The sequence below is a fragment of the Rhamphochromis longiceps genome, linkage group LG5 (genome assembly GCF_057381845.1).
Source record: "Rhamphochromis longiceps isolate RC_006_pf linkage group LG5, R_longiceps_female_GT1.1, whole genome shotgun sequence".
Taxonomy (NCBI): Eukaryota; Metazoa; Chordata; class Actinopteri; order Cichliformes; family Cichlidae; genus Rhamphochromis; species Rhamphochromis longiceps.
The window spans coordinates 94,182-107,185 of NC_140561.1; the positions used below are offsets into that span (position 1 = coordinate 94,182).

Here is a 13,004-nt window from a genome sequence, read left to right on the forward strand (position 1 = left end):
TTTGCTATGACCAGTTGGGGGTGAGAGGAGGGAAACGGGAAAAATATATACATACTCTGTGGAAGAGAGCCAGTAAATCTAGAATGGTGCATAAACAAGTCAAAAGAAAGTCAAAAGAAGTGAGTCAAGCAAAAACAGATCCATTGCAGTGTAGCTAAGGGAGGATTCAGGATTACCTGATTAGCACTAACTATATTCTTTGTCAAAAAGGGAAGTTTTCATCTAAAAGTAGAAAGACTATCTGTCTCCAGAATCTGCTGCCCATTCGACTTTTAAATACCCAGGGAAGCACAAGTTAGCCTGCACTCTGAGAGCAAAGTGCTTTGGTGGTGTGATGTGGTACTATGTGGTTTATAAGAGAAGATGAAGCCAGGTTATTGTAGACCTTGTATGTCAGAATGATTTTAAATGAAATTCTCATATACAAGGGAGCCAATGCAGCGAAGCCAATGCAGGAGAAATCTGGTCTCTCTTTCTAGTCCCTGTTGCTGACATATTTTGGAGGGAGTTTTTGGGGCAGCCTGATAATAATGAATTACAATAGTCCAGCCTGGTAGTAATAAATGCATGAAGTAGGTACAGCAGTTATAGGAAGGTTTAGAGAACAAACATGTCTTTTCCCCCAAATATTAGGAGGTAATCTGTATTTCTGTTGCAAGCTGACATTCAAACGCGCATCTTCATGTTTGTATGTTACTGTTACTAATGGTAGATCAGTTGACAGTTCATTTGAAATAATTAATAATGATTTTTTGAGATACGTCATTTCAGTAATGGCAATTAGATTTTGATGAAATAACAGAAACTAGGACAGGACCCCCACCTCGAGTCTAGACGCTGGTGGTGATGGAGATGGAGCCTTGTTGAAGCTCTTTAAGTGACCGGAGTGATGTGGATATGGGTAGGAGGCTGGTTGCATGAATGGGAGTCTGAAAGACAGAATGACAGAAGAACACTGAGATTTAAAGAACATAGAAGGAACAGAAGCTCGTTGGCTCAGAGAAGGCGGGCAGGAAAGTGGTTGGACAAATGCAAAGTCAGCGGTTATTGCAGGATCATTAGGAAGGCAGAATTCTTTTATAGAAGTTTTCTGATTACATTCTGTCAGTATGTAATGTGTATCAAAATGATTAACTTTTGGATATGAAACTACACAAAATGCATATTTTCATGCCAAAAGACCACATATTTGATACACTTCTCAGATTTGTTTCCCATTTGTGAATTTGAAATGTAAACATTAATTATGGTTGTTACAGTGCACAGCTTTGTGCTCTTTGTGGTTTTTCAGTTAAATTTATACAAAGAATGTCTTGTACACATATTACAAGACTGCATAATTAAGAGGGTCTAAGAAACAGTTTTTTATGCTGATTTACAGAACTTTACACAAGCCTAAACTTCTTTATGACTGTGCTTAAAGGGGACGATTTAGAGGGGAAAAATAGCTTACAAAATAAAAGCAGTAGCAGTATGTTATCGTTCGTGTTAGTCATGCCTTTATAAAGGGCACCATATGGGTCTTGTCTGGTTTGTGCTATCCGTGTTCATTTATTGGTACATAAAATGTACAAGTTAGGTTCATTGCTCTGTCAGGCTGTGTTTGTGAGTGCGTGTGTGCATGTGTGCATGTGTGCGTGCATGTGTCTGGCCATGGCAAGTGCCAGCCTGGCAGCAGGCATTAGTCAGAGCACAGACAGAACATGCTGTCTGTCAGGCCGTCGCGTTGCTATAGTGACACTGTCTGCTTCTCTCAGGTGCTTCTGGGAAACCATTCCTCACCCAAACCAGCCTGTCTGGGTGCCAGCCACAGGACACAGCTCCTTTTTTCTTCTCAGCAGACTCCCTGTCCGTTTCTTTGCCAGCACTCGTTTGTTCTTTGCTTCATCCCCTCTTTGAACGCATTCACGGGGCTCAGGCTGAGATCGTTGACCCCATTCTGCATTGTGAGGTGGGAAAAAAAAAAGAATAAACTAAGAGAAACATGATTTCTGAATTTTATTTCCAGCTACATGCACACACACAAAGGATGCCAAAGTCCTGACATCCTTCGGGTGATCCTTTTTGGCTCTGACCATGCGTGACCTCACTCCACCTGAGTTTCTGCTTTTTGTTATTGATTGCTCTGCTGCAGCCCCACACACCCACATCCTCCTCACACACACACACACACACACACACACACACACACACACACACACACACACACACACACACACACACACACACACACACACACACACACATTCAAGAGCTTTTGTTGTGGGTTCAGTTTTGTTTTAGTCGAACTGCTTAAACACAAGCCTCAAACAAAATAAAAAAAAATGTTCCCACCTTTTGTTTTGTATTGAATCTTAAATACATTTTTACCAGCAAGTGCCTTTAGGGTATATTACTGTATTCTGTATCATATTAAATTGTATTGTGTTTACTCCCTGCCCATGTTTACACTTGCACCTACATTTTCGCTGCAGCTGAGCTACTTGGCAGGAGATAAACAATGCTAGTCATATCGTTCTAAGTTACTATATGTAAGGTTTGAGAATGAATGAATGCAACAGTAAGACAGCACCAGTCTCACATGGAGTTTTTAATCTATGCAGACATTACTGTTTACTTATTAGTGATTAAACTGATGATAAATGAAATCATTTGGCCTATTGAATTTATAAAATGTTGCTTATTTTTGTTATTTGTGCATGAAAATGGTGACTTTATCAATTAGGCAGCCTTTAAAGTAGTTGCTAGACATGGAGACTTTTAATTGGCAAATCATTTGAACCAATATTGTGATCTTTAGCACAGATGGGGCCAGTTTGTTCAGCTGCATTTGTTGAGGTTTTTAGAAAACATTCTCTCCAAATGTAGTGATTCTTTCAACTTAAGCAAACAGTTCATAGCTGATAGTTTTAGGACTACTTTCATTGTCAGACAGATATGACTTTACTGTATTGTGAGATTCATTTTCCACCTTTTTTGCTTTTTACCTCACGCCAGGGTCCAGTCACCTGTGTGGCCTTCTCTAGAACAGGGGAGTACTTTTCCTCTGGAGGCTCTGATGAACAGGTGATGGCAGAGTATTCTAACATTCTTCATTACTAACTTTAATGGAGTGTTGTTATTTAATACATTTATATCTGGTTCACAGGTAATGGTGTGGAAGAGCAACTTTGACTGTGTTGAGTTCAGTGATGGCGTCAGACTGCAACATAAAACTGCTTCCAGTTCACAGACACCAACGGCTACTTCCACAACTCACTTCCCCCTTAATTCGCATACATCTGTGTTACGTAGCAAGGTAAGTCCAAACAGAAAGGAACATGGAACCCAACAAGATGGCTGTTTTGGCTTTTACCTTTATTCAGAAGCTGAACAAATATAGCCAGAAACTGTCAAATGATAGGCAACAGAGGTCGAGGTCCAGTCAGTGGGGTCAAACCCAGGATTCAACTACTAAGGGCATTTTAAACCCTATGTGGTGTCTCCCCTTAGCACTTGCCCATCGGGTTTCACTTTGTGACTGTGTGACTGTGCAGTGATTAGTGTTGTGTTTAGCAATGAGAATAAAGAACTAAGTCAGAAACATATGCTTCCAAGCACATCGTTTCCTTTATTCATTACTGGCACGTTTCCCAGTTGTTTGGTTACGGTGTTTTCACACCTAATTGATAACATGTCATTATGTTCCATATAAACCACAGGTGATCGCTTTAATCTGGTAGTGATCACCAGTATGTAGGCCTGCATGACCCTACTAGTGACTGGTGTTTGCCAGACAGTTGCTAACCAGCATCTAGCAACCGCTCTAGCCAGCAAGATTTTATGTTGTTAAAGGGTAGTTTTATAATTTGGTTGTTAGGATATGCCAATACAAATGTATAGAAATGTCGGGGGAAAACTCTGTAAAAAACCCAGGAGAAATAAAGACACAATGAGACAAAGTTACTTTCTTTATCAAACGTGTACACGGGTGAGCTGCTAAGAACAACTCACACCATGCACAGTGGCTTGGTAATTTTTATAGGAAAGACAGTGAGAACAGGATAAGAAAATACAAAACAAATAAAATAAACAACTCCATATGTGGCGCTAGTCTCGTCAGCAGAGAGCTGGGAGAAGGCTGTGAGAGATAAAACAATCTAAAACAATATGTCCCAAAACAGTATGTCTTTGCTGAGAAAGTCTAAAAAGATAATTCTAAACTAATCTAACCATAGACAAAGGGCAGACAAAAGGCATCTTTGTACATTTAAAAGAAGGTAAAGAAACATAGAATCATTTTTCCTGTAACATTCCCCCCTGTTTAACTTATTTTAAATGTATACAACAATTGTCTATGAAAATCATTTATTAAGTATGTTAGGCAATTTTTAATTTCCAAAATCTTCAAAATGTCATCATAGCAGAAATGGCAGTCATTTGGTCTAAAGAATAAAACAAAATAAAAAGAAAAACATAGTAAATGAAAATCATAGTAAATGAAATAACAAGTGGAATAAACAAGAAAAAATAATAAAACTAAAACTACAAAAAATAAAAGGATGAAAACTAAAATGAAAACTTCAAAAAATACAAGGATAAAAACCTTATATTTAAAATGATGCAAACCTTAAATTGAAAACTTTATATGTAAAATAATGAAAACTTCATATTTAAAATGAAAACTTTATGTTTAAAACTGAAGACTTCAAAAAATAATAGAATGAAAACTTTATATTTAAAATGAAAAACTTTATGTTTAAAAGTCAAGACTTAAAAAAAATAAAAGCATGAAAACTTGCATAACCTACTAATGTTTTAATCAGTGCATGATCACTTGACAAGTCATTTTTAATCACCACGTCATTTATTAGCAGCTAGTACAAGTTCTCCTCTAACAGAATTTCAACGGGATGCTGTTCTTCTTCAGGCACGGCAACATAAGCAGTCATTGTAGTTGTTATCATCTGTGAAATCATTACTCTTAGGCATGGCAACACACACAACACTAATATGAGCAGTGCTATCATGATGAGACCTAGAAGGAAAAATGGCTTTGCTACAGCAGCCAGCCATGAACCGCTGAACAGCCAGTCCAGCCAGCTTTGTGCTGTAGCTGCTCCAGGTGTGTGTTCAGTGACATATTTTTGCAGAGCGGTCAAATTCTGCAAAGCTTCATAAATGTCTCCTCCAGTTTCGTATCCATCAGGGATAAAAGTGCAACATGTTTCCCCGATCAGCTTGCAAACTCCTCCTTGTGATGCTGTTAGCAGGTCTAGTGTCAGTGTGTTCTGCAGCACCATCGTTCTGATGGCCTGCTGTTCTCCTGCTAAGGCGGTTCCCAGGGTCTTAGTTAAGTTGATGTGTCGTAGCAGAGCATATCGGTTGATTTCCACGTGATCCCGCACCTCGGCAACTCCAATGCCGGGGATCAAGCTCTGTAAGAATTTCACTCCTCCTCCCCAGATGCGAAACTCTCCCGGCACTCCAGTGTCCACGGTAATGCCGAAAGAATTGGGGGAGGCGATGTCCACTTCACGTCTCTGCCGGCTGCTTGGGTGATGTGCAACACTTTGCATGAAGAAAACGTGATCTGATAATTCCACCAGGGCGCACAGACCTCCCCAACCTTCAGGGAGTGACAGATAAGCCTTGTTGCCACATAGGAAGTACCAGTCAGCCAAAACTCTGGTTCCTCTGCTGCTGGGTGCCGTCCGTGCACATCCTGTCTGGTACTGAGTCTTTGTTTGTAGTGGCATTCGGTAGCTGTAGTCAGAGCGACAGTTGAGGCTCATCAGTGTCGCGTTACTGGCACAGGTTTCGTTGAGTGAACAGTCCATACACTTCCTCTCGTTCCTTGGTGGGCAGAAAGTGTATATGTATTTGCATAGCAGTCAGTTTTATTATTCAAGTGAGCTGTAGTGTTCATAAACTGCCACCAGAAATTAGTGGCATAGCCATGGGGAAACTTGGTGTACTTTCCTTTGTCATACAGTGTCTGCCTTTTCTCCATGTAGCGTGACTTGTTGTCCCTCATGGAAGCAAAGGTGAAGAGCCCGGCCATGGTCAGGGCCGCTGCAGTTGATAAGAGCCACCACCTCATGACGACGGAACACACCCTCCTGTCGCGAGTAGACCCCCCGGCCAGGAAAGCTGACCCCTCCACCGGGCGAGATCACAACAAGTAGGCACGCCTGCCGTCAGCTGTGTTTAGATGGCTTCACTGACTCGCCTGCAGTGACTCTGATGGACCCAGGATGGTCGTTCCGCAATTTTGCAAGCGGTCGGTGTAGTGAGGAGGACTTGGTATGGCCCCTCCCACCTGGGTGTGCTCCAGTTTTTCCTTTGGAGCACCTTGATCAGAACCCAGTCACCGGGCTTTAGTCTGCAAGACACTGGAGAAACATCATCAGGTTGTTGATTATGTACAATGATCTCTTTGTTTTCTAACAGCTTAGACATCCATTCTGCTAATGTGTTTTCTCTGATTGCTTTGTCTATTGGTTGACTGGTAATAGGCAGTGGAAACGGCCTGCCATGAATGATTTCAAATGGAGTTAGTTTATGGGAGCCTTGTGTTAAGCGCATCCACATTTTCACTAAACCCAAACATTCAGGCCACGGCCTTCCTGTTTCTGCCATGCATTTCCTGAGCCTTTGTTTTATAGTGCCGTTAGTTCTCTCTACAAGGCCTGCGCTCTGAGGGTGATAAGCACAGTGGTGTTTTATGCTGAAACCGAGTGCTTCAGAGACCTTAGTGATGACATCATTTACAAAATGAGTGCCGTTGTCTGATCGTATCAAAGCTGGGATGCCATATGTGGGTATGAAGTGATTGCACAGGCACTTTGCTACTGAAATTGCATCTGCCTTTTTCACTGGATAGATTTCTGGCCACTTTGAGAATACATCTATAACCACTAGGGCGTATTTTTACCCTTGGCATTCATTTAGCTCAATAAAGTCCATATGAATTGTGTGAAAAGGATGAGGCGGAGTTGGAAAACGGCCTCTTTGTGGTCGCAGGTTACCCTGAGCATTATATTTTTGACACGTCATGCACGTTCTGACAAATTGTTTTGCTGAAGTTTCAAAATTTACAGTGTAAAAATGAGAGTTGACAATACAGGTCATTCCCCCCGATGACAAATGCGTACAGCCATGAGTCACTAATGCCGCCATCTTGTGGAGCGATTTTGGCAACACTGGCTTGCCATAACACATCATTAAATCGTTTGTCAGAACTGCACCGTGTTTTAGCCATTTTGCCTGCTCTGCTGTGCTCGCTGCTTTTTGTTCACTTTGCAACACATCCAGTGGAATCTGATGTGTGTTTACTGCCATCAATGTCATGTTTGTCTTTTGTGCCGCCTGTTTTGCGGCTCTGTCAGCAAAATTGTTGCCTGTAGTAATAAAAGAGCCATCAGTTTTGTGTGCTGCACATTTACACAATGCGAGTTGTTGTGGTAAATTTATTACAGTCAGCAGGCGTTGTAAGAGGCTTGCATGCTGGACTGGTTTACCGGTTGATGTAATCATTCCTCTGTTTTGCCAGAGCTTTGCGAAATGATGCACAGCAGAGAAAACATACTGGCTGTCTGTATGTATGTTTGTATTTAGCTTTCGCGTATCACAGCTATCAGCTCAGCGCTCTGTGCAGAACATGAAGAAGAAAATGGTTTTGCTTCCATTATTTTACTATCTGTGGTTACTGCGTAACCTACACAATTTCGGCCTGTGCTGTAAAGTCAAATGCTGTTCTCCTAGCTTCCACACTTGCTGATCATAAGGTGGATCTGGGCCTGGAGTTTGTTTAAATCTCAGAATGTTGTGATACTCGGTCGGTTTCTGGCACTCAGGTGTAATACCAGAAAAGAATGGCATGACTGCTATCTTAAGTTTTGTCAGAGCGTCTCTACCTAGCAAATTTACTGGACACAACGGGTCATATATGCATTTAATAAAGCACCTGCGGCCACTTGCTGTGTGTACTAGTTCTAAAAGGGCAGTTAATTGTTGTACAGTTGTGTGGCCTGAAGCTGACTTTACAACTAATTTGTCCTCTACTCCTACAATCTCGTGGGAAGTGACCTTCCTCTCCATGGTTCTAGCAGGCGTTGTCTCTATGTTATCTGCTGTTTCTGCGTGGCTGTCTGCAGCCTTAGTGTTTGTGACTTTGCTCGCCTCTCTGTTCCTGATAGCCACCTGTGGATTAGTGTTTTAGTCTATTGTCAACAGTCAGCCTTATTTTGAAGTTACAGAAAGCTTCTTCTTTTTTGTTCGTCTTGGTTTGGGAGAATAGATGCAACACTACATTTTCACTTAAGGCAGTTTTGAATAATTTCTAGTTTTTCAAACAATTCATGGATCTCACACATTTCAAACTTTGAAGTTAGGGTTGTTTCCCATTTATACATATATATATTTAACTTTGCATTGCTCACAGCTCATAGCTCACAGCTCTAAACCTAGGCATTTTTCAATCATATGCCTAATCACTATGTGTCACTGTGATTCTCAAGTATTGTCACAAGTTCGTTTAAATTCGTTTCCAAAACCAACAAAATAATCAAACAAAAACAAAAAACATAAACGTGTCAGGACACAAAAGAAAAAAGAAAAATGCTGCCACCCGAACAAGGCAGAAGTCTGCATATGTTGGCTTGTAATAGCATGCAGCTTGTAACATGGTAGACTAATGTGCCTGTGTTAATTCAGCTCCATATTATTGTGTGAAGTTGCACTGGGTTGGGAGTGGTTTTGTGTGTGTCACATTTTTGGTGAGCCAATGGCTGGAATGAGGTTGGACTAATTAGAGGCAGGTGTACTTGATTGCACTGATACACTGGTCTACTTATAGCCCACACTACAACCACTGCTGTTTTGTTTTGTCTCTCTGTGCAGGTATGTAATGTGATGAAATCAGATATGATTGGGATGGATTGGTTTTGCGCTATGAATTTTATATTAAGTGTGTCGTTTTGTCTCTTGATATATTTTTTGTCAATAAATTATCTTTTAGAATTTTATTGACTGACATCTTTTTGCCCACGACTGAGACGGTTGGTCAGACCTAGAGTCTTTCTTTGGGTGTGTTACAGCAGCTTCTGCTCTAAAAGAAACAAATAAATAAAAAGAAAATGTGGAACATGCTCATCAGCTTAGCAGTGTCTACATATTTAATTCAGCTTCTCAATCCTGTAGTTGTAGCTGTTGTCTACAGGGTTTTGCTTATTGGTTCTATATCTCAGCAATGTGTCAGTCTAGGATGATAGGTTTCAAGCTGGTCAAGTGCCTCTATGCACTTCATTAGTTTAGTTATTCTCCGTATTGTCTTCATCTCACATGTCATTACACTGAGTTTCAGCAAACCTTAAGCTTGATGCAGACTACTGCTTAACAATTATCCACCTCACATCATAACAGATTAAGGTGCCTCTTCATATTAATATTGTCATTGTTAATATTATCCTCTTTGTCTTATATGACAGCAATAGCATATTATAATATTTTAGCAGTGTGTACCACTATATTACTACTGAGCCAATTTGATAGTTAGGATCATCTTATTCAGCAAACAGATAATTTTGAATTCATCCAATCTGCGGTCACATTTGTTCTCTCTGTTGCATGGCGGACCAGGCAGTTCTATTATAATATATTATTTATATTTTATTTTGTATCCATCAAGGGCTTCAGATGACCTGCAGAATCATCCTTTTCCCAAGGTGGAGACAGTTACCTTTTCACACACTGTCCTTGGCTGAACAGTGACACAGCCTTAATATACCTTATTTATTTTATTAAAATATTTTCGTGTGAATTATTTGCTTTATATTCATTTTATACATGCTGGGCATGGTCATCATGCCAACTGTGTTTCATTGTTAATATCACTTTACAGGTTGTTGTCCTTGCTATTATTAATGTCAAATACTCTAAAGATCATTTCTACTGTAATTTTCCCTTTGTTCATCTTTATTTCGTACTTTTTATATTTATATCTACTCAGTGGGGTCTGTTTTCAACCCTTTTAAACTACTTCAAACTACTGTGATCTCTAGTTTTCACTTAATAAGGGATTATTAAGTTCTTCCTGATATGGGTGGTGCTGCAGATGCGGCTGCAGGAGTGAGTGATGGTTTACTAAAAGGATTGTGGGAACTGCACAGTGTCTCGTCTTCTGGTTTTACTAAACTGGCAGTTGAGTTCTGGTCTTCTGACTGTTTATATTTTGTTTTCTTAAATCTCTCAATTTACAGACACTGTTTTTGTCCGGCGTCTGGACTTTTCTTTTCTCACCACTGCTCGTCAGCAGGAGTGAGTTTTAATTTCACTTGCTTGATTACCCATCTTATTTATGTATTTACTTATTTTTGTTTAAGTAATATATACACAATACAGCTGCTATCACCTTCGCTGGTATTAGAGACGAGAGTGGTTGCTCACACGCCCTTCTACTTTCGGACTATTTCCAAAAGCGGTGTGAACTTTACGAGACGGAACTCGACCGTTCTCTCAACTCACCAGCACGTCAGTGAACAGCAGTAAAAGAAAAACACAGTAGGAGCAGCTCAGTCTCTTATTGGACCGTGAAAATTCAGCTTGCTCCATTAATTAAAACAATACACACACACACACACACACACACATTCACATTCACAGCTTCGACGCGCGCGACCGGAACCCTTATAATAAGGGGAGCTCCCAGAGCTACTTACTCCCTAGACCCAGTCTAGACCCAGCTGGGGGAGCTACCCAGAGCTCCAAAGCTACCAGTCGACGAGCTTCCAAAGCTTCCAGTCGACGAGCTACGCTACCAGTCGACGAGCTCCCAGAGCTACCAGTCGACGAGCTACTTCCGCTATTTTAAATTCCCTGAATTCAAAATGCGCTTTTACGCAAGATTGTGTCAGTGTGTCTGTATCTACCTGGTCGGTGTCGCCGGGTCTGGTCCACCTCGATCGGGTCCCACCACCGTGGGTCGCTTTCTAAGACGTTGGCCAAGACCCGAATTTAACGCTCTTGGTCTTTTTCCACACACCTGGTGTGTGGGCTGTCGACAGGCGAACAACGTGGACTGGTCACGGAGATGGGACACGATGGAGGTGATCCGGCTGTCGAAGGACCAAGAAATGTCGGGGGAAAACTCTGTAAAAAACCCAGGAGAAATAAAGACACAATGAGACAAAGTTACTTTCTTTATCAAACGTGTACACGGGTGAGCTGCTAAGAACAACTCACACCATGCACAGTGGCTTGGTAATTTTTATAGGAAAGACAGTGAGAACAGGATAAGAAAATACAAAACAAATAAAATAAACAACTCCATATGTGGCGCTAGTCTCGTCAGCAGAGAGCTGGGAGAAGGCTGTGAGAGATAAAACAATCTAAAACAATATGTCCCAAAACAGTATGTCTTTGCTGAGAAAGTCTAAAAAGATAATTCTAAACTAATCTAACCATAGACAAAGGGCAGACAAAAGGCATCTTTGTACATTTAAAAGAAGGTAAAGAAACATAGAATCATTTTTCCTGTAACAATAACTAAATATGTCTACCATAAATCCTATACAAAATGCACTAATTGAAACGTATGTGTGCACATGTATTTCATGCATGTGTGCTGGCTGGCTGAAAAATAAATATGAAAAGACACAAACATGTGCACAGATGCCTCTCAGCTTATTTCCTCCCTTCCTTTGAAGTTCTTAGATTTGGCCCAAAGCCACATTCATATCCCACATGCAGGGCAGGAAATGCCTGCTTATTCACCATCTACACTTTGATATGGAGGATATTCTTTTTCCTATTGAAATGGAGGAAAAAATAAAATAAACTGCATGATACCGCAGGTGAGTTTTAAAAATGTAGTCGATCACAACAAATTCTTGGAACTGAAAAGAGTCCGTCGGTGATAATATTGTGTTGTGCGTAGTGATCTTTGAAGAGATTTTAAGTGTGTTTGTGGTTATGCTTCTGTTCTCACGACCTATAGTGTGACTTTATTTTTTATAACTCATTAACAAAGAGTTTGCTTCCATTAGCACACTGCACTATGCTGTTACTGTTTTGATTTAATTTGACAACTAAGAGGGTTTGGATAGTATTCTGACAGCCAATCAATGTCATTTAGATTGTTTGAAAAAAAGAAAAAACAGCCTTACTGACTCTTTAGTCCATTTTGTGGGAGCGCTTTCTCCAATTTCACGGGAGTAATTTGGTAGAACACAGTTCCTTGTTTTTCATTCGGAGCCTCCACTCACTCCTATTCCACCACACCCTGTCTGTCTGATGTTTCTATCTGAGGAGAAAGTACAGCTGATGTGCTGCTAAGCTGCAGCTAGCTGCAACTTAAATAAAAATTGATGATTCTACAGTTTTAAAAAGTGTTTGGAAAACACTCCTTTGGGGTGCGATTACCGGCCTATCGTTTCCATAACAACTGAACTCCTCACACTGATGTATTATTAAAAAGCAGAAACAGTTAACACAAACTGGTGATCAGCAATTTTTACTCAGTCTAAAATTTATTATTAACGTAAATGTTAGTGACCAGCTGCTGAAGCTGTATAAAAAGTTTACTTTACCACTTTAAAACATAAAAACCTTTACAATATCTTCGTAGCGTACCCACTAGAGGGGGTACCCGTTAGCAGCTGACATTATAACAACCATTTCATGAACTTATCTGACGTCTCTTAGCAGTTTAAGTTCTTGTTGAGGACTGGATTAAAACCATAGGAGGAAGGCAATATTAAAACGATCAACCGCAGAGAAATGTGACTTTTGTCCTACTAAGTTTGGCCAGAGCAAAAACTTGGAAGTGACTGAAAGGAGTGTGAGCCAAGGATAAATGAGAAACAAACAGCAGAGCTGCTATTAGAGATGTTTAAATATTAAAAAGGCTCAATGTGTCATGGACGCACACAAAGGAGACTGGTGTCACCGGTCGTCTGGGAAACTCCTGGGACCGGTTTGGTTTCAAGCCTTTTGACTTCTATAGTGTTACTTACATCAACAAG

At 40.5% G+C, this 13,004-nt stretch overlaps 2 protein-coding genes across 3 annotated transcripts in view; one reads left to right on the forward strand and one right to left on the reverse strand.

Moving 5' to 3' along the window:
• Positions 1 to 3,397, forward strand: part of LOC146668990 (uncharacterized) — a 25,868-nt gene extending 22,471 nt beyond the window's left edge. Inside the window, exons 8-9 of one of the 2 annotated variants that reach the window (XM_085407828.1) lie at positions 2,998 to 3,066; positions 3,149 to 3,397. In XM_085407828.1, coding sequence (XP_085263954.1) covers positions 2,998 to 3,066; positions 3,149 to 3,382 — 303 coding nt within the window. In that variant the 3' untranslated portion in view covers positions 3,383 to 3,397. Of the gene's footprint in view, positions 1 to 1,757; positions 2,008 to 2,997; positions 3,067 to 3,148 lie in introns of those variants that run through there. The other variant, XM_085407829.1, reaches the window with a different exon arrangement.
• Positions 3,398 to 4,767: 1,370 nt separating this feature from the next.
• Positions 4,768 to 5,880, reverse strand: LOC146668992 (syncytin-A-like). The gene has a single exon (XM_085405388.1). The coding sequence runs from the start codon at positions 5,817 to 5,819 to the stop codon at positions 4,857 to 4,859; it is 963 nt and encodes a 320-aa protein (XP_085261514.1). The 5' UTR covers positions 5,820 to 5,880; the 3' UTR covers positions 4,768 to 4,856.
• Between the last annotated feature and the right edge of the window lie 7,124 nt (positions 5,881 to 13,004).